Source organism: Molothrus ater, chromosome 4 (genome assembly GCF_012460135.2).
Source record: "Molothrus ater isolate BHLD 08-10-18 breed brown headed cowbird chromosome 4, BPBGC_Mater_1.1, whole genome shotgun sequence".
Taxonomy (NCBI): Eukaryota; Metazoa; Chordata; class Aves; order Passeriformes; family Icteridae; genus Molothrus; species Molothrus ater.
Window position 1 is genome coordinate 16933534 of NC_050481.2, and position 19738 is coordinate 16953271.

At 44.0% G+C, this 19738-nt stretch overlaps 1 protein-coding gene across 2 annotated transcripts in view; it reads right to left on the reverse strand.

Moving 5' to 3' along the window:
• RASGEF1B (RasGEF domain family member 1B) overlaps nt 1-19738 on the reverse strand; it is a 28733-nt gene that overhangs the window by 8133 nt on the left and 862 nt on the right. For both annotated transcript variants that reach the window (XM_036382750.1, XM_036382749.1), the window contains exons 2-7: nt 6848-7030; nt 5270-5392; nt 4354-4491; nt 1592-1807; nt 1418-1492; nt 14-109 (exon numbers count right to left, since the gene is read on the reverse strand). In XM_036382750.1, coding sequence (XP_036238643.1) covers nt 14-109; nt 1418-1492; nt 1592-1807; nt 4354-4491; nt 5270-5392; nt 6848-7024 — 825 coding nt within the window. In that variant the 5' untranslated portion in view covers nt 7025-7030. The remainder of the gene's footprint in view (nt 1-13; nt 110-1417; nt 1493-1591; nt 1808-4353; nt 4492-5269; nt 5393-6847; nt 7031-19738) is intronic.

The following is a 19738-nucleotide window of genomic DNA, read 5'->3' on the forward strand; positions in this document are numbered from 1 at the left end:
AGTCCTTGCTCACCATACAGATTTCTGTTGCAACCAAGTAACTGAGCCTGTTAAACCACTCCACATAGGCTTCAAGATTCCGAGTCTTCTTTCGGTCTCCGTAGCAGCTCTACAGACAGAAATAAAATAGCAACTTTTAGCACCATTTTTATCTTTTCCCTGGGAGACCTTTTGGCTTTCTGCCTTTCCATTCCCAAACATTGTCAAGTAACCAGGAATAACTCAAATTAGCCAAAGTGACAAAACCTTAGAGGGAAAGCAGCAGTGGTAATATTCAAGCATGTGTAACTTCCTTCTGAGCTGCTGGCCCACTAAAACTCCAGCAGGCACGTGGAATACTTTAAGTCCTACTGGGATGCTTTAAGGACCTAAGACAGACTTATGCAAACAATCAGGGATAAATATCTGTATAAAGCTCCCTTGAATATGCACACTGTTTCAGTCCTTACTTCTGTCCCTCTGATAGAGTAGATAAAACATTAGGCCCTCTGCAAGTGCAGCAGGAAAACAGATGTCAGGCACATTATGTTTGGCTGTTGATGATAAATGGACATACTGCATCCTAACTTTGGGAGATCAGCTCAATAGTAATTTCCCATCCCATTTTGATGGGATTATCCCTTTCCTGAGCAGTGCTATGCTGTATCACCTTGAAATCATTCCCACACCACATCTCAGGGCTGCCTAAAAAGGGATAGACAGCAGTTTCAGTGATCTCTATCTGAAAAAACAATTATAGAGACCATCTGACTGAACATCAAATTGTAAACTTGCATCATTCTATTCTGTTTGTCAGTTTAAGGATAATTCAAGTTTTAATGGACTGACTCTGTCACAGTTTATTTACAGAGGTTAAGTCATCTTGAAAAACATAAAAAAATTAAGTCATTTTGAAAACAGCACTCAAACAGATGACAACTCCATCGTGGCTGGTTAAAAACACTGCATATTTGCCCTCTATCTCACATAGACCTAGAGCCCTCTGTGGTCTTTTTGTTATGTCTATTTGCTCTACCTGCAAATTCCCCCATGTGCCACTTGGCTGCAAAGAGTTCACTTTACTAAAAAGGAAGAACAGATCTTGAAAATGAGTAATGCAGAAGGCAAAGTTAAACTCAGCTTCTTCCAGCTGTTGGCCACATAAATGGCCTGGGGAAAACATTCACAGATTAAGTTCTCCCTTAGCTTAAGTCAGAAAACCCAGGAAATGGGTTCATTTAAGTCAATTTGTTGGCTGAGTTCTCGAGCTTCAGGAGTTGTACTCCAGAAAGAAAAAAAACATTAACAAAATATTTAACTAAAGGTTGTTTTCTACTGGTCCTCAGGTCCTCATTTATTGCTGGACCTCACTTCAGCTCATGGTGCACCTGATGGCAAATGATGCATTTCAGAGCTGCTCCAGATCTGCTCCCATTACCTTGTCATTATTCAAAGGATCCTTTTGCACAAACGCCTGGATAAATTCTTCTGGTCCAATATAATTGAGTCTCTCCTAAAAAAAGCACAGAAGCAGCCAGGTCATATCCCCTGTCAACCTGCACTTCAAAAAGAGGGGAGGGACGAAGTCATCCCCAGGAGTATAACAACTCACGAGCTCTATGTGTGTCAGCTGCTGAGCTAACACATAGGGATCATTGCAGACTGTGATTATGTCCCTCTGCACGGACTGGGGCTTGGTTTTCAGGAGTGTGAGGCGATCTGTGGATGTGGTGGCATCGATTTTGGCCAGCACCTCCTCGTACTGGGTCACAGCGGCCAGCTTCCGGAGCAGGGTCTGGAGGAGCTGCTGCACGCTCTTCCTGTACACCTGTTGAACATCAAACTGTCAGGGAACACTTCCAAAATGTGAGAATACAGCACTAAAGTCTGCACAACACCACAACAGATGGATGCTGATACCTATTGTCAAGATAAGCTCTATTACGTGAATTTGTAATATTAGCATCTCATCAGACTAAAAGGAATCCAGCTGAGGGTTTAAGCAGTGATTGTCTCACAATATTGACCCAGTCAGCTCAAAGAAAAGATGTGTTCGATCCACTCCCTGAAAAGTACCAGCCACCACTGGAGGAAATACAAGAAATGAAAATACTCCATCTTCTGCTTAAAACCACAGAAAAAAACATGTGGCCATTCAGTGATAAACAAAGGGCCTGCTTCTCTCTGCAGCAAATCACGACTAGGTTCACCAAAGTCAGAGCTCAAACTTGCAGTGAATCTGAGGAAAAGGAGAAGATAATAAAACCATCTCTCTCTTCCTTTGCCTTTGCAGGCCTTTCCATGTAGTGATTTAAGTTACCAGGAGTGCAATTTAAAGTAGGAGTAGAACTCAACTCTTAAGTAGATAGATCTGTGTAACCAAAGGGGTTACTTTTCCAGATTCCTCATATCATCCTAAAGCCATTAAACCAAAACCTAACTGGCTTCAAAAAGGATCATCCAAAAACTATTGTCTGCACACTATAGTATGATCAGTCCAAGGCAGCAATATTTCCTTTATTCTGATGAATTTCCTTTTCTCCAAAGATTTTTCCAAATAAGTTGTTTTAAAGGAGCAACATGTTACTGTGGTGAGAGGTTTTGGTTGTACTTTTACTACCAGCTCTTAAAAGAACTGGAGTACAATAATTCAGGAAGTGAAATAAGAAGCTATAAGTAGAACTGTAGTGAACAGGAGTAGGAAACTGCTTCTTTTGTATCCTTTAAGGTAATGACTCACAAAAATCCAAGTGATCTGTAGAAAGGCAAGGTCAAGGAAATTGCCATTTACTGTTCCAAGCAGTTCACAATAAAACAAGTCAATTTATTGCAGTGCTTGGTTTAACTTTGTCTTTTTAAAGGAAACATCAAAGTCAAAACCCCTCAAAGCTACCGCTAGAAAGGATTTATAGTTCTCTGAGTAAGATTACTCCCTTTGCACGGTTTCTAGCAGCTTTGTACATCTGCCTTTCCCTGCAGTAGACGATTTCACTGTTTAAATAAACTGTCTGTAGTGCCAGAAACTTCATTGCAGACAACCCTTCCCCCTTCTCATTTCATTCTTCCATGCACCAACTCAACTTCCTCCAGGCTAAGCAGCTCTTTTTCTTTGTGCCAGTGAGTATTTCTCAAGTGGGTGTGAGCCCTCAATCGCAACTACTTTGCCTAGAACTGAATTCAATTTCCTACCTTGCTATGAAGAGTATCTAGAAACAAAGCAACCTGGCACCCCTGGAGTGAGGGCACACCTCTTGCCCCTTCCCTGCCCAGAGCTCCCTGGAGCTACCTTGCAACTTTCAGCTTGCACATCAAATTGTGTCTCTTTTTCATTTGTATTTCATACCACATCTCACTCTTTTGTCCCATCTTCTGTTCCTCCCCACTTTGAGAACATCAAAATGTATTTCAGCTTCCAAGTTCAGTTTAGGTTTGTTCTTTTCCATGCTTGTGTACAGCCTCTCAAGGCCCTTCCAGGCCTTCGGCAGCACTTTCAGCTTCTCTGAGTCCAGCTTACCTCCATGCCTGTTAAAGTGCTGTTTGCTGCCTCATCCATACCATTACTTAAAAGCTTATATAAGGAACACTGGTCCCTGAGGAACACTGGAAACACAATGCCATTTAGCAATTGCTACTTGTGTTTATAGTTCTTCCAAATGCCACTCCAGTGTCTTTTGTAATCGCAGTATTATGCCAGCTACACAGGATTTACTGACTGAAACCTTGTTAATTTCCCTTCCACTAAGTAAATATAACTCTTGGCTTTTGGCCGAGTTTATTTCAGTACTTAAAAGACAAGCATCAGTTAAGTGTCAAAATATTTCATAATACTCATGTGGAACTTCCATCTGAAAAGTGGGATTTCGAGATTTCCTTGTGTGCTCCATCCACAGGAAGGAATAGGACAGACTTCTCTGAGTTGATACTTTAAGCTCAAGACAATTCTTCCTGGTCCATTCCTCTTTTGGAAATTTCTCCCCAAACCTGCTCTAACTTTTCCATTGACCTACAGGTCAAAGGCCCAATTCCAACACAAGAAATGATCAACACTGATAGGGATTGCTCAGCTATTGTCCTAGCTAGCTTCTCCCAAGTAAAATGATAAATACTAACCTACCAAATTGTGCCTGTCTGCACAAAATGGGATTATGTTATGGGCTTAGAGGTGGAGAGAACCTTGCCCATGCTTTGGAGAAGATCTGCTTATGCTGTGTGGTTTCATCCTAGGCTTAGGTACCAGACAGAACTTTTTGCCTACCAGCACCTTGGTTAATAAGTTTTCCTAAGCACCCAGAGCCACACCATGTTATTAACAGCAATATCAAGCACTAATAGCAATGCCTTTTTATCCAGTAACTTTGTGTGCAGACAACTTACCTCATCCCCACTGGCTATTCTTTGTGCCAGCTCCTTTAAGTTCCTCATCATTCTTTCATCTCGGAAATCATAAGGAAAAGTCTCTGTCCACTCAGTCAACAACTGTAGGATTTTTGGTGCAATTTTCTGGGTCCAGTTCTATTTGGAAACAGTAGTGAAGAATGTTACATGTAACACCAATGCAGGAAATATCCAGCTCAAAGGAAACAGAATTCTGCTCTGCAGGATACTGTGGAGCATAAGGGTATGAATGTCAGGTACATTTTAATCTTAACTTCATTCAGCATTAGATTATAGGCCAGAGCCAATGGCCATGGAAGCCAATGAAGAGACTCTCATTGGTTTAGCTGACCTGGAAATTAGGCCTCAGGTGGGTGGAAATGACTCCCCTCATTATCAGGAGTGCCTCAGTGCAAGGCATTGATTAGCGTTTCCCTAAGTTATGACTAACCCTCAACGAAGAAAGTGGCAGATTGAAGTTGTGCCACAACCTATGCATGCACTGCACCTTATAGGGAGAAACCTGTGTACAGACAGAGAAGGGCTGGTCAGATGTGGTGGTCAGAGGCTGCCTTGGGCATAGTGACCACAAAATGATTTTTGATTCTCAGTGAAGTAAGGACGAGGGTCAACAAAACCTCTGACTTGGACTTTCAGAGGGCAGATTTTGGTCTGTTCAGGACCCTGTTTCACAGATTCTCTTGGTAAAACAAACAATGCAGTAGAAGCAGCAGCCCTCATGGAGGACAGGCTGAGCAGTATGGAAATTCCCCATGAATCTCACTGAATAAAGGGTCAAATTCTAATTGCTTGTGTCAGGTTTTCAGTCTGTTCTATCCCACTGAGGGCCCTCTTGAATGGGAGCATTTTGGTCTGGGCAGGGACCTGGGAAGTCCCTGAGAGTGTGGGATCTCACCTTGTCCAGGCCAGGCTCGCTGAGCCTCTGCTGCTCAGTGCACAGGTGGCAGACCTTGGCCATGAGCTCGTACGGGTGCATGAAGAGGCGGGAGCTGAGCAGGAAGGTGAAGATATACGTCCTCTGTGAGCAAGAGGAAGACAGAGAAAAGCATAAATTACCAGGATTTTGATATTTTCTTGAAATGCCTTCCTGAAAAATCTGCTCTTTGTACTTTATTATCTGCAGAAGAAAACTCTACATGTGGCTGTGCCAAAAGCAATTACTACAGAGGTAAGCATTTAATTTAATGCTTATCATTGGTCCAGAACCAGTATTATAAGCTGTGCTCGAGCCAAGTTATGAAAGATTAAACCAAAACAAGGCAGGGCAAAGGTGGTTTAGCTCTCCTATTGCACACAGCCTTATTGCAAGCTTGTTACCTGAAATTACTCAAAACAAAATTTCAACTCATCTTCTCTTGCTCTACAGTAAACCTTTATCTCCTGAGTGAAAGCAGAGGGAACTACACAGCTTATTTTTACAGAATAAAAATCAGTAACTGATTCTGAGGTTACAAGAAGAGGCTCCTTATTTTGCTTTGATTTTCCATGAGTCATGATTCAAACCCATTGTGAGATGGATATTCAGAATATCCATTCCACTTTCCACTTTCCCAGTAGTTAAGTATCCATGGCACCCACTCTACAAAGACTCTACAACATTCTTGCTCTAGAAACTTGGAATAAATCATCCTGTTTGACCCACCAGTGTCTAAATTGCTACATATTTGAAGTTTACTAAGCATTAAGCACTAGCTTAGGTAATGTGCTGCTGTTAATTCTGACCCAAGTTAAAAAAGATCCTGTCTTGGAAACATGAACAGATCTCTGACAATAACAGAAGCTGAATATAAGCAGAGTTATGTCTTCAGCAGAAGCATGTTTACAAGTAAAGCTGCAGTTTCATCATCCACCAGTTCTCCCCAGCTGCCCTTTCCTGCCACCTTTTGACACCATTCTTTTTTATCACCTTTTCTAAGAATTACAGAAAGTGTTTCAATGCCCGCACAGGTCAAAAATGTGCCCGCACAGGTCAAAAATTCTCAGCTGACAAACCTCCTGTTGTCACATCCAGCCTCTGCTGATCCTAAATAGTGTGGTACTAGTTCAACATTTTGGTTGCTTACTGCAAGTACACGTCGACCTCAGATGAACAATGGGAAATATGCACTAAAACCACTTGGTTTTGCAATAAATACTTTCATTCTGTCACAATGGTGGTCATGCCTTTCTCTTCAGCTTGCCTGGCAGCATTTTTGAGGGTCAATGGTACACACAGTCCATCAGGCAATAAGCCAGTCTAGGTGTGTGCTTTATAAATGAGTCACCAGGGTTGCTCACCTTACAACGGGAGTAATAAAGCTTTGGACTTCCTAGGCTGGGTGAGTTATTTCAGGATGCACTCAGGTAAAGCACATGTTATCACTGCTGGCCAGCCACCTGAACCCCTTCCTCAGACATGGATGTGACAATCTGCTCTTGCAGCACATATTTCCCTTTAGGAGACACATCAGGCCTGGCCACACAGTTAACTTACATCGGGATAGTAATCCACATTGGGTACCAGGTGCTGGATCAGAGCTTCCAGAGACCCCGACAGGAGATTGTTGTCATGGTAATAGAGCCCTCCACAGTTGTCTTCTTTAGTCTGATACAGGTTCCTGTTGTAGCTGCTGCTGTCAAACATGGCTGCAAAGGGAGGTGTCTGTGGCATCTTGCCCTGAGGAGACACACAAGAGAGATAAGGGATAATTCAGGGAAGGTACTATGTAAGGGGTTTTCTATCTCCCAGAGATAATACAGCACTAGAAAAAAAACCCTCAGTTTCACACCATGGGTTACTTGCACACAGTAAAGATGGCACTGTTTTCAAGCCTGTGCAGACTCCTCAGGAAAGGGCCACACAGGCTTTCACCACTGCCTGTCACAATTGCCAGGTGCTTCTTCCATATCTTGCTGTTTCTTTATTAAATGACAGATAAGATGTCCAGGCTAAGAGTTAGAAGGAAGTACAAAAATCCTAACAGGCTTTGGGAACTCAGACTTTCTATAAAGCTTTTGGGGATGTGGCATAAAGTTCACTTTGGTCAAATCCTGAAAGTAGCTCCCTAAGAGCAGCACTCTGAAAGGGAAGCAGGCTCAAGCTGTCCCAGGCTGACACACCCCCCCAGTGCCAGTGCAGAAGGAGAGAGACTGAAGTGAAGCCCTGGAAAGGTTATGTGACAGGACAGTCTCCTTTATGCAACATGACAGCCATGTAACTGCAATCCCAAACCTCCCATTTCCCAACTCCACCCTGGTAAATTGGTGCTTGGTTTTCCCAATAACACTGTGACAGGTGTGACCCAGGCTAAAGCCTGATGCTTCAGTTCATCTGCCTCCACCTACCCTCTGAGTGGCTCTACAGAAATTTGGAAAAACTAGCCTGGGCATAGTTGCTTACCACTGTTGTCCAAGTTCACCAATGATATAAAAGATGAGACCAGATTCAGAATTTTGTTAAACCTTCTCCCCAGATTCTGTGAAAATGTGAAAAAAATCCAGCCCTGTTTTTTCCCAGCTTTAGGAAAAATAAAGCAATTACTCATCAGTCTGCATCTCAGTGCCTGTGGAATCAAAATGTCTTTCCAAGGAAAAGATCAGTCAGTGCTGCAGGCTGTTTAGTCACTCAGAGCAGTGGGTGGGCAGCAAGGGGGCCATGATCACTCAGGAGCTCTTCTGGTAATGCAATATCTGAAAAGGCCAAAAGATAAAATCTCTCTGATTGCTTGAGTGTTGAGTTATAAACTCCTTCCTTCTCCTTCCTTCCCTGCTTTCTGGGAGTAGCAGTTCTTGTCAGTTTAAGGAACTTAGGTTTTATAGGCTTGATGGGAAGCTAAGTTTGTGCCCAGTTTTAACCCCAAACATGCTGGCTTTACCTCTTCTGCAGAAGTTACTTGTGGGAGCCCAGGAAATTCTTCTGGCTGCCCTGGAGGGCTCGAGCCCCTGCCCAGGGGGCTCAGAGACCTTGGCACAGAGCCCAAGACCCCTGTGCCTTTGATTGAGCCCTTGGAAAAACACAATTACCAACCTTTATATAAAGAATTACAAGCCATGACAGTTTAAGTAGAATGATAGTGAATTTATCACAGGGTGAAAAATTGATTTTTTTTGGGTTTTTAGAATGGGGGTTCAGGGGGCAAGATGGAGGAATCTGGGCGTGTCCAGCCTTTCTCCTTCTTCTTCTTGGTCTCCATCTTCTGCTGTGATGTTGGCACTTTTAGATTGGTTTAGAGTAGAAGCTCACTGTCTAACATAGATGATAGGTATTGGAAAGTAATTGTAAATATTGTACATGTAGTTTTTAGTATAAAAAGGTAACACTGCCCCAGAGGCAGGCAGAATGCCTCTGACTGTCTTGCTGAGTGGACCTTGGCAGGGCAGGAGAAAGAATTTTATAAATAAGAAACAATAAGCAACCTTGAGAATGAGAACTGAAGAGTTCTGACTCCCTCTTTGACCTCTGGGCTGGGAAAAGAGACTTTTTAACGCATCTTGGGGTCACTCTGACCAGCTAGAGAACCCGAGAGTTACTGGGTGCTGATGGGCATTCAGGGAGAGACAGATAAAGTGCAAAAGGGGATGGCACTCTGTTTCCAACCCTACCCACAACTTCAAGGCAAGGGAGATCAAACTGAGAACACAATATCCACAGGCTGCTGTGCTCATGTGTCGACATGTGCATGAGAAAAGCATTAATGCCTCTGAGCCATCATTGTAAGAGCAGATGCTGTTTCTTTTCTCTTCATTGTATCAAATCCTATTCGGGAAAGGGCTCTTTAAAGCCACAGGCCTCAGTGAACACCAGCCTGTGAAGGCACCCCATTTTGAGAACAACTAGTGATGTGACAGCCTGGAGATAAATAGAGTGCTGCCATCTGTGTGCTCCCCAGCCCACAATAAAGCACTTTTCAGAGTGAGCTCGGTGCAGATGAGAAGCTATTAAGTTATTAGCCAGATTCCTTAGCTCGAACCTGGAGCACCACACAGACTTGCTGCTGCTGCTGGCAGTGTGTCCAGACAATGGAGACATTCAAACCAGCACAAGCCTGAGTGGTTCAGTAAATAAACAGCAAAAGAAAGCCAAAAACAAAGGCAGAGAAGGACAGTGGAGAGAGCCTCCTGGCCTACAGGACCTGTGCTAATTCCACCTTGAGAGGTGGCAAAAGATATCTGCATCAAAATGGGAAAGACTGAAAAGTCTCAGTGCCTGAAAAGTGACATCAGACACTCTATGCAGCTGTTCAACCAGTGTTTCAATTCCATTCAGCCCAATGAACAGGGAGAAGAACAAAGTAAATACACATGCCACAGTGTAAAGTGCAGGACTGAACTTAACTGGGTTCCTGTACAATGGAGTTCAAGTTACTGGGCAGGTGAGGTGCAAGCCTACCATGGCCATGCTGTGCAGCAATAAAGCATCCTGATGCATAAAGACTCCGGTCTTTCAGGTTCTTTGCAAGGCTAACCCAGTTTAAGGAACAAAACTTTACTGAGGAGCTGACAGGAACCTTCTGCAGTGTTTCCTACTAGGTTTTCATATCGTGCATGTAAAGCCACAGACTTGAACCAACTCCAAAATATTTTTCAGCCCAGTGACACTGAAAGATGTCCTGTTTGCACCAAAATTCAGATTTTTTTCAGCTACTGTAGCATGGTTTATTCAGTCAAAATGCAAGTGGTAGTGAACAGTGTGTAAACACTGCAACCCACTAAACATTTGCAGCACTGTGGCTCCAAGGTATTACTCCACAGGGAAGTGAGAAAGGCTAGTCTGCATCTGCAAAACAACTTGACATCAATATTAGCACTTGTAAAAAACCAAGGTGAGTAGTTGTTCCAACCCAGATCTCGTACTAACCAAACCAGCCTGATTCAGGGTGAGACTGGAATCTGCAGGGAATTTAGCCAGACTAGCCAGCAATTAGTTTTGATTTCATGCAATCCTCACAACACAAAGGCAGGTTGAAGACAGTCTCCTAGGGTCTCATCAACAGGAAAGAAAAAATCATCAGGCCATTAATTTGTAACCATGAAATAAAATTCTCAAAAGTCTGTCCCAAAGGGCACATATTGTCTCACTTGTTTGCTACCTATTTCTGGAAGCTGCTTGACAGAGAGGGTTCAGTCCTGCTTCAGTGAGACACCAAGTTTTGGTGATGCTCTGTGTGGTCAGAACTGGGTTTCACTTGGAAGTGAGCAGTACACAGGACATGTTCCCCATGCGATGAAAAGGGCTGATAGCAAAGTGTGACAGAGATAAATATAGCATAGCCAAGGGGGTGATTCATACAACACATGTGCTTTTCCAGCATGACTCCTTTATTATCTTGACTTTGACTCCTCTTCTGTATTTTATTTGGAGGTGGAGACACAAAGCAGCATGCTTAATTCTAATTAGAAGCTTCTTTAGCTAAAGCTTCAGCCGAACCCTGCCTTCAGAATAACTTGAGTGGAACTGAAATTTGGTTGCAGAGCAGATAATGGTCCACAAATCCATGGCATATAGAGCAGAGGTATCTTGGAACCTAAAAATATTGTTGACAAAGCACAGCAGGGCAAGATCTGACAAGAGGGAATTGGGGAAAAAGACAAGAAATATTATTCCAATGAAAAATGTTCTGGGAGTTAAAAACTGGAACTTTTTAACTGGGCTTTGGAAACATTTGGCTAGCAATCACATGGAAACCCATTTATCTCTTCTCTCTTTATTTTTTCTTCCCCAAGAATGAAAAGTGTGGGATTTTTTCATTTTGCTTTGTTTTGTTGTTTTTTTTTATTAAAGATCTGACTTGAATAAAGAGCAATGAAATAATTTCCTGGCTTTACCAGTGATGCTCTCCTGTGACAGAGAGGAGTCAAAAACTCTGCACTGTGGAAAGAGGAATATAACATTTTTTTTCTGCATTTAATATCACTATGGAGAACAGGAGACCTGGAGCACTGGGGTCCATGTTCTGCCTGTGAGTGGCCTCTGACAAGAAAGAAGCCCCAACCTTCCCAGTAACAGCACTGTAAATAGGGAGTGAGAGCCAAAGACGATGTACTCAAACCCCCACCATCTCCTGCAGGAGCCAAGTTTCAGTTTGGCAAAACTAAAGGAATCAGACGTGGCTTCCAAGGCTGCCAAGTGCTTTTCCAAACCTTTATGTAAAAAAAAAAAAAAAAAAAAAAAAAATCTGCTTTCTACTACAAACAGTGGAAAGTTGCATCAGTTTGTTTTAATTTATATTGAAGAGCTCAGGCTGCACATCAGATTCATAAAACAAACCCAATAATATGGACAGCTGGTGTCCTTCACAGAAGCACCCACTGAGAAGTTCAGTAGTAGCCATAAAAGTCTTTAAGGCCACTGCCAAACATTTTCAGCTCCTCTGTTAGGTACAGTTTTCTCCCACACTATATCTCTCAGGCAGAGGAATGGTCTGAGTCCCAAGGCACACCTCCCCTTAAAAGATGCAAAGTTCAGAAACCCAATTACATCCCGTCAGAGCTGTCCCCTATACAATCTGAAACTCTTAACCACATTTAACAGGTGATTACCATCCACCATTGTTATTAAGGATGCCATCATAAAACTGAGGTATGGCAAAACAAAAGACTGACTTCATGCAGGAGCTGAGCGCCAGAGAGGGCCCTCATTATCCCTGCTCTTTCTTTTGTTAGCAACAAGCCTACAGAAGCCCTTACTGGTCCTTAGCTTTCTTAACCTCCTCCCTAACCTCCTGTACAATTTCCCCATATTCCTCTGTCATGGTTTGATGCTGGCACAATGCCAGCGCCCCCCATGAAAATACCTCTCCCTGGTGTCTGCTGTGAGATGTGACCAGGAATAAGCAAAGCAGGCCCCCACTTAGAAATAAAGAAAAGAAAACTTTATTAACTGAACTACAACTCTAATCACCAAGAAACACACAGGGAAAACGAAAACCTTCCAAAAACATTTCCTCCTCCCCCCACCAAATTTCCAATACATCTATCCCCCAAATTTCAGCTCTCAGTCCATGACCACCCTTCAGACAATCACTTCTCAGTTCATCAAGAGGAGAGGAGTCCTTCTTGTGCCATGGGCTTCCCCTGGAAACACCCTTGAAACCTCGTGTGTTTCCATGTCACTCGTGGCACTGCCCGGAGATCATCTGCCATTGTAACATCTTCCTTCCATGTCCAGTGCTCTCACCACTGCACATGGACCAGAGCTGCTTCCAGGGTCGTCCTTTTAAGGATGCTTTTTCGTTCCAAAAAGAGCACAGTCTCACCTTCGGGACACCTGTCCCCCCCAAATTTCACCCCCTGGGGCCAAGGGGTCTCAACACTGAACCCTCCTGGCTCTGAGGCATTGCCTCCCCCTGGATGCAGTCTCTGTGTCACAAGGAACATGGTTCTGTCCATGGCTATAACAAGAAGAGTCCAGCTAAGGCATCTGCTCTGGATACAGTCTCTGTGTCACAAGGAACATGGTTCTGTCCATGGCTATAACAAGAAGAGTCCAGCTAAGGCCACTCCATCATCTCTTCCCACCTAAGATTCTTCTCTACTCTTCTGACATCTTTCACTTGCCTCCATCACACTTGCCCATTTCTTCTTCCATTTCCTCTCGATCTCTCTTCTAGGAAAGGTTTATGTTCTGCACAGTTTTCATTGTCCAAAAAAGGGTTAAAAGCTCAGGCTCTGCCCGCCCAGAGCTCCCACAGTGGCCGGACACCTTCTCGCTGCACCCCCCCTTCTTCTCCTTCTCGGCAGTGCTGCCGGCACATGTTATCAAGTTTCAAGGTGGCAGTGACAGGCACAGGCTGTACTCTCTCTCCTGGGGGGCTGCCCGATGCCTCCTGGTGCTTCTCCCACCCTTCCATCCTCAGGGCCTCTTCACCTCCCCTCTCTGTCCAAGCCCCGGCCTACCTCACCCGGCCGCATGGCTGCCCTCCCCGGCCCAGCAGCAGCAGCTGGACGGGAGAGATCCGAACTCTTTCCCTGCTGAAACCCAAGAGAGCTTCCCCCGGGAGTGCTCTGCTTTTAACCCCTGTGTTCTCAGAGGCGTATTCAATGTCCCCAGTGCCCACACCAGGGCCAATATTAAAACCTGAACACCTATTGGTGACCACAGCATATCCCAGAAAACCTACTTCCTCTCAAACCACGACATCCTCCAGACTTACACCCCCTCCTTGTCTCCCAGCCTGTCTTCCATGAAAAGCCAGGAACCTTCCATTCCAATGCTGCAGCCACAGGAGCCACCCCACCACTGATGCCACTGATTTCACACCCATGCAGGCATGTGCATGTCTCTAATTCTCCTTGTTTGTTCCCCATGCCATATGTGTTTGTGTAGAGGTATCTGAGCCAGGCCCTGGATAAAGCTGACTGGAGCAGCTGGAATCCTTTTGCAGAGCTCAGGGCATCCACCCAGGCTGCCCAAAACAAAAGCATACCTGACACAGGGGCCACCCATGGCATTCCACACAGCTCTTCCTGGTGTGTGCGCTTCACTCACAAAGCCTTTTTTGGTTTTTTTAGCACTGAAACGTAAAGGGAAATTTTACAGCTCAAGCTACTGAGAAGATAAGAAACCTGAAAAACTCCCAGATGGGTGTTTCATGTGTCTTACTTGCAGAAATTAAGATCACAGAACTATCCCAGCTCAAGCCTTCTTGCTTCCAGCCTTTGTGATGAATCTGCCATACAGTTCTCAGAGCGTGACTTCAGCACCAACCCTGAGTTATAGTTCCTTCCTAGAACTACTTATTAAGTATAACTTTTAAGGCAGAGTACAGAATATTTTTTCATACTCACATAGGAGATGAAAAGGGGAGTGGTATTGGCTTTTTGCAGACTGAAATCAAGAGGAAAATTAAGAACCTCTCATAAGGAATCCAGCCCAGAGGAAGAAGACCAAAACTATCCATGCTGGACAATGTCATAACAATAGAAAATACACCTTGCACAGTTGCTGGTGGGGCAAGAAAAGACCTGAGGTGCATGTAAGAAACCTGACTCAGCCTTAAAGCACTCTTTTGTTTTCACTAAAACAGCAGAGGATGAACAATTTTGTAAAGTTTTCCAAAAATCACCCAGGCAACAATAAGCTGCAAAGGAAAATGAAAAACGCCAGTAAGCAAAGAATAAAACAGGAACTGAATTTCAAGTAGGGGCATTTTCCTCCTGAATGTGCATTTTTCTTGTGTCTATAAATAGACCCAGCTGATGATTTGGGAAGGTCAGATGCAGCACTGCTGACTGATCACTCACGTATGAGAACTTTGGCACAGTAATTAAGTGAATCCTGAATGACTCGAAATTTAAGTCCTTGGATACTGAACAGCAAAGGTGTGATGGGCATGAACACATTTGTGGGTTTACTTGGGAGCATTAGGCACATTGTGGGGCATTTAAGAATGGCTTGAATTTCTCCAAATCTGCAAGCATAGAAAAAGGGAAGGAAACAAACAAGTTCCTCTTGTTGCTGATGTGCTGTAAATCCATGTCCCCTGCTTAAGCCCCACAACTCAGCTCCCCTTCTATCCTTCCCCATCCTCTTCTTCAGTGGGGCAGGAAGAGAGAGACAGTGTAATGATGCTGAAAGTGGCTGTGACAGCATTGCTGCAGTGCCAGAGGAGCACATGCAGGCAGACTGCATCACAGCAAAAATCCCAGCTGCAGGAAAATTACTCAGTCCAGGGTGAGGACAGGACATGTGTTCCTCCCAAACAAAACACATGATACACTTTGGCCGTGTTGCTGGACACACAAAAGCAACAGCCTTGAAACACAAGACACTAAAAGGATGCCACACCTATAACATAATTTCTTAAAGCACTTGTCTCTTACCATGACCACAATGCTGCTGAGACTTCTGTCTGTAGGTTAAAAAACTGAAGAGACCAGAATTATTTAAAAAGATATGAAGCATGCTCCATTAGTGACTGATTAGTCTTTTTGTTAAGTTCATTTTAAGTTATTTTTAATTTTATAGGTAATTTGGATGCTGTTCTTTTATCATTTGAATGCAAAATAAGGCTTTCCCCATATACATGTGGGGATTTTGTACCTTGTATATCTTTTTGCTAATCCTAGTTTCAGAAAAGAGGTTTAAAACATTAATAAACAGGATAAGTATATAATATAAAGTGACATGATGAATTAGCACAGCAGTAATTAAATGTCAGAAGGCACAAGAGATTCTAGAAAAGTTCAGTCCGTTGCATTCTCCATAGTGACTCTGTAAAATTTGAGGGATTTACATAATGAATGAAAAGGAAAAAGATGCACAAGAGTCTCAGGCCAGCCAAAAGATGCAATGAAACACCTCCCATGTTAAAATACAGACAACACATATAGCTACTCTTTTCTACCAAAATTTCTGAGCTGACAGCTGCACTGAAAGCAAGAATGCTACTAAAACCTTCCAGTTCTTTACCTTACTGAAGCAGGGTGGGGATTTTAGAAGCAAAGCATTCCCCTTATTGGACTCAGTGAAGCACAGAACAGTTTTGCCATTTGTTCTTAAATATTACAGCCTTAAAACACTAAAATCTCACCTCTCTACTCAGCAAGCTGCAGACTGGTTTGTCAGGGCTGCCATCCACCAGCAGGATGCAGAAGAGCTCCAGAGCCTGGAGGAGTTCACCAGCCTGGCTCCCCCACTGCAGAGGGGCAGCTGGGATGCTGCTCCTCACTCAGCTGATGGGCTGCTGCAGTTCTGAGGTCAGGAGTTTGAAGGCAAGTGAACAGCAGTGATGTTTTATTCCAAAACATCACACTGTAAAACCAGTGATTCAGCAGCTGATTCACGGTGGCTGAGATGTCCAGGAATGGGGTGTGGGGTGGGGTGGACAGATGGGGCCTGTGATGCCACCATGCTATGCTACCCCACTAGTGAATCAGAACTCTGACATGGGTCCTGTAGCTCTGTATCTACAGAGTTCTGCACTCTGCATCCTTTCTGTAGCATACTTTGTGCCTCCTGCATACTTCAAACTGACAAAACTGAAATCTGATGTTTTCAACAAAAATGGGAGCAGTTTCCCCTATACTACTACCAGAAGAGAATCACTGTGGTATTAGACTTTCACTAACCTTGGGGAGTGTGATCCATTCCATGTGGCAGGGATGTGAACCTTGGGATGTGACAGGAATGTAATCCTAACCCACCCTAGGTGATCCAAGCCAGAAGATCCACCTTCTCTATTGGCATGGGCAGTAGCTAAGCACAGTTCTGGACCATTTCAGAGGGATAACCAGCTTCATCAAGAGCTGTTCACATATCCATCCACAGAAAACAGAATTATTATGGCATTATTTCACTGCTTAGACCTGGCACCTGGTAGTTTGGATCTGCTTCTGACTCTGCTACAAGCTCCTCACGTGGCTTTAGTCAGTTTCTCATTACTGCATTCCTCTGCTTGACAGTACAAAGAGGGATAAGTATGGGGTTATTTCCTTTCATTAAGCACTAAGATCTTTTTTCAAAAGGTGTACAGAAGGTATATCTTATATTACTGCCAGGAGCATGGTACTAGCCTTAAGCATGAAGCTCTCTTGACACGGTTCCTTCTTCAACCTCATCAAAGCAAGATATCTTCTGAATCCCAAAACTGTTGCTCTTTGCAGACACCCATGCTTGGCCTTTTGGTGCTACCTACAGACACTTCAAAAGAAAACACCTTTCCCTTTTGTAATCATAATAGGCAGCCAAGTTATAATTTACAACAGCAAGCTGCTGTAGTGTTAAATAACAGTACTAAATTTCATTTAACTGTTTCTACCTAAAACCTCATTGCCAGATGTCTCTGCCATTTAGATGATGCAGAAAAATTGCTGGTTTTAGGGCAAACAATTAATATGATCTTTTTTCCCCAGTCACTGAGTTCTTATGTTTCCATGAGCAGTACAGAATTTTTACTGACACTTCAATATACAGCAGGTTGAAAGCAGTATATTCAGTTTCTGCAACAGAAATACTTGAGTTAAAGTATTAACTGATCACCCCACCATCACCACAACAACAACAAAAATACACTTTCCAATGTCCAGATTGAAGATAAAAATGGATGGTTGCACTTTGTCAGCTAAGAGAGGAAGTACAGCTCCATATCTACACCAGCTACACTTGCCTCTCACCCATTTATATCTGGGCTGGGTATCAGCCAGTGGCTTCTAGCACAGAGCTGGGTCTGAGGCACAGAGGACTTGTAAACAGTCGTCTGCAATCAGCTTGACTGAATCCTTGGGAAATCAAAGAGAAGCATCTTATAGCCAAAGTGATGAAAAGATCTTTTCCCCCAGTCTGGGCAGGGCCATAGCAGCCTGGTTTGTGTCAGCCTTTGAGACCAGCAGCAGTTCCCGTGCCCGACTCAGGGTGGACCCCTGGGATTTGCAATCGATGGCCAAACGCTCCTTGCCCTGAAACAATTACAGCTATTAAGTCACCACCCAGTAGGTATGATATTGAGCAAATGGACACCACGCTGGGCTGTGAAAAGATCATTACAAACGTGGCCTAACAGCGTCTGAATCCCTGCAGGATGTTTAAGGGAGGATCAACTCTAGTCCTGATGGACAAGTACTGTCAGTTCAGCACGCTACATTCATGCAGAAAGCACCTGGCCTTGTATCAATGAGAGCAATTACCTCAGAGAATACCCCACTCCCCAGTCTGACTCAAGCTTATTTATCCTCTGTCTTACTCCTCACGAATCTGAAGGTCTCACAGCTCCCAGGCTCCTCTCTGCAGGTATGTTACCTGGCATTTCTGGCCCTATTTCCAGGTGTGACCAGAAGCAGGCAGAGTACCTGACCCCATGGGAGGGGAAGGTGACCTGGGCAACATTTTATTCCGGGGAGAAGATGCATTTTGATGAATCAAACCCAAAATAGCCAGAATGCATGGATCTGAGTCATTCAGTGCTATTCTGGAGCCGCCTAGGGAGAGTGAGCTGGATTGTTGTCATGATCCTGCACATTTCCCATTTAAAAATACAGCCAATACTAAATGCCACCCATTCAGGTTCCTCACAGTAGCAATTTAGTTTTTTAATACTACTTCTTACAGCAGCTAGAACAGAGGAGAAATTAGCAGCAGCTTTCAGCTGGAGTCTTTGCCTCCTGTTTGTAAATTAATGTATTGTCTTGCTGTGGCTGCAAAATGCTTTCTGGAAGCTTTGTTTACAAGCTCATTTTCTATCAAAGTGTTTATTAGATGATGTGGCTCAGTCCCTCATACCCATGCCAAGCAAAGGGCGCTTGTCAGTACTTGCAGAGTACACCTGTGTGTTTACTAACATTTGAAAAAAATCCTTAAGTATGTGCAATCACAGATTGTGCCTCCTCCCCTGAAATGCAGGCAATGCATCCCAAACAGCCTTTGGGGTATACCAGCAGACCCTTACAGTGATGTACAGCACAGACTGGCAATACGATCCACACACAGCTCCTTCCTGTCTTCACCCCGAGAAAACCTCACTTTTTAACCACCCAGCTAGAAAAGTAAAGCCCCACACATTCTCAGCTTTTCCAGCTTTTCATGTTTCTTCACTGATCACGCTCCAGGGCTGAGCTGTGCCTGTCACTCCTGTCACAGTGTGCCAGCAGCTCTCCCCACAGGCCGGGAGCAGGCACGGTGACCCTGCACTCCCCGAGGAATGTTAGGATAACTCACACAGCCGGAGCACGGGCAACAACACACAGAGATGTCCCCCAAAACCTCGGCAGAAAGAAACCACAGAGAATGCAAACCAACAGGGATTCAGCACACCACATAAAAAAAGCCTTTTACTCTGCGTGGCACAGCTGTGAGCTTAACCCCTGCTAAATCAGTCATTTCTTTCCTCTTTTACAAAGATTTAACAAATCCTACAGCGGTGTGTTTCAGTCCTGCTGTTCAAAGGAGTGATATCCCCACTGCTTATCCAAAATCAGAGCTTGGCCTCAGCTTATCCAAAATCAGAGTTTGGTCTCAGTTCTCTCCGGTACAGCTCATCAGTTAGCTACTTGTCTTGAGTATATTTAGCATTGATTTTCAGCTGATTAACAGCTTCTCTCCAAGGCATCTCATTTGGAAGCCCTAAGATAAGCCTGAGGAAGCTGTACTTCAAAAAGCTCTTCTCAGCTTTCAAAACAGACAGCCTAGAGACCCAGTCCTGCCTGCCCAAGTCCCAGTTTGTCACAGATGGCACAGATGACATCTCAGCCCACCAAGGCGCTAATCTCACTGAAAGCAGCCCCCTCAACATTCCTGGCTTAGAAATAGCTGCCTGAGGTACAGAGCACCTCTTTGTTCCCGGCTCTTTTGATTTTTCAGGCCATTCTTGCCCTTTGAGAGGAGCCAGCCCTCCTCCGCTCTGTTCAGGAGAGCTTCTCTGGAAGAGTTCCTCATCCCCTGTGTTGTATTTAG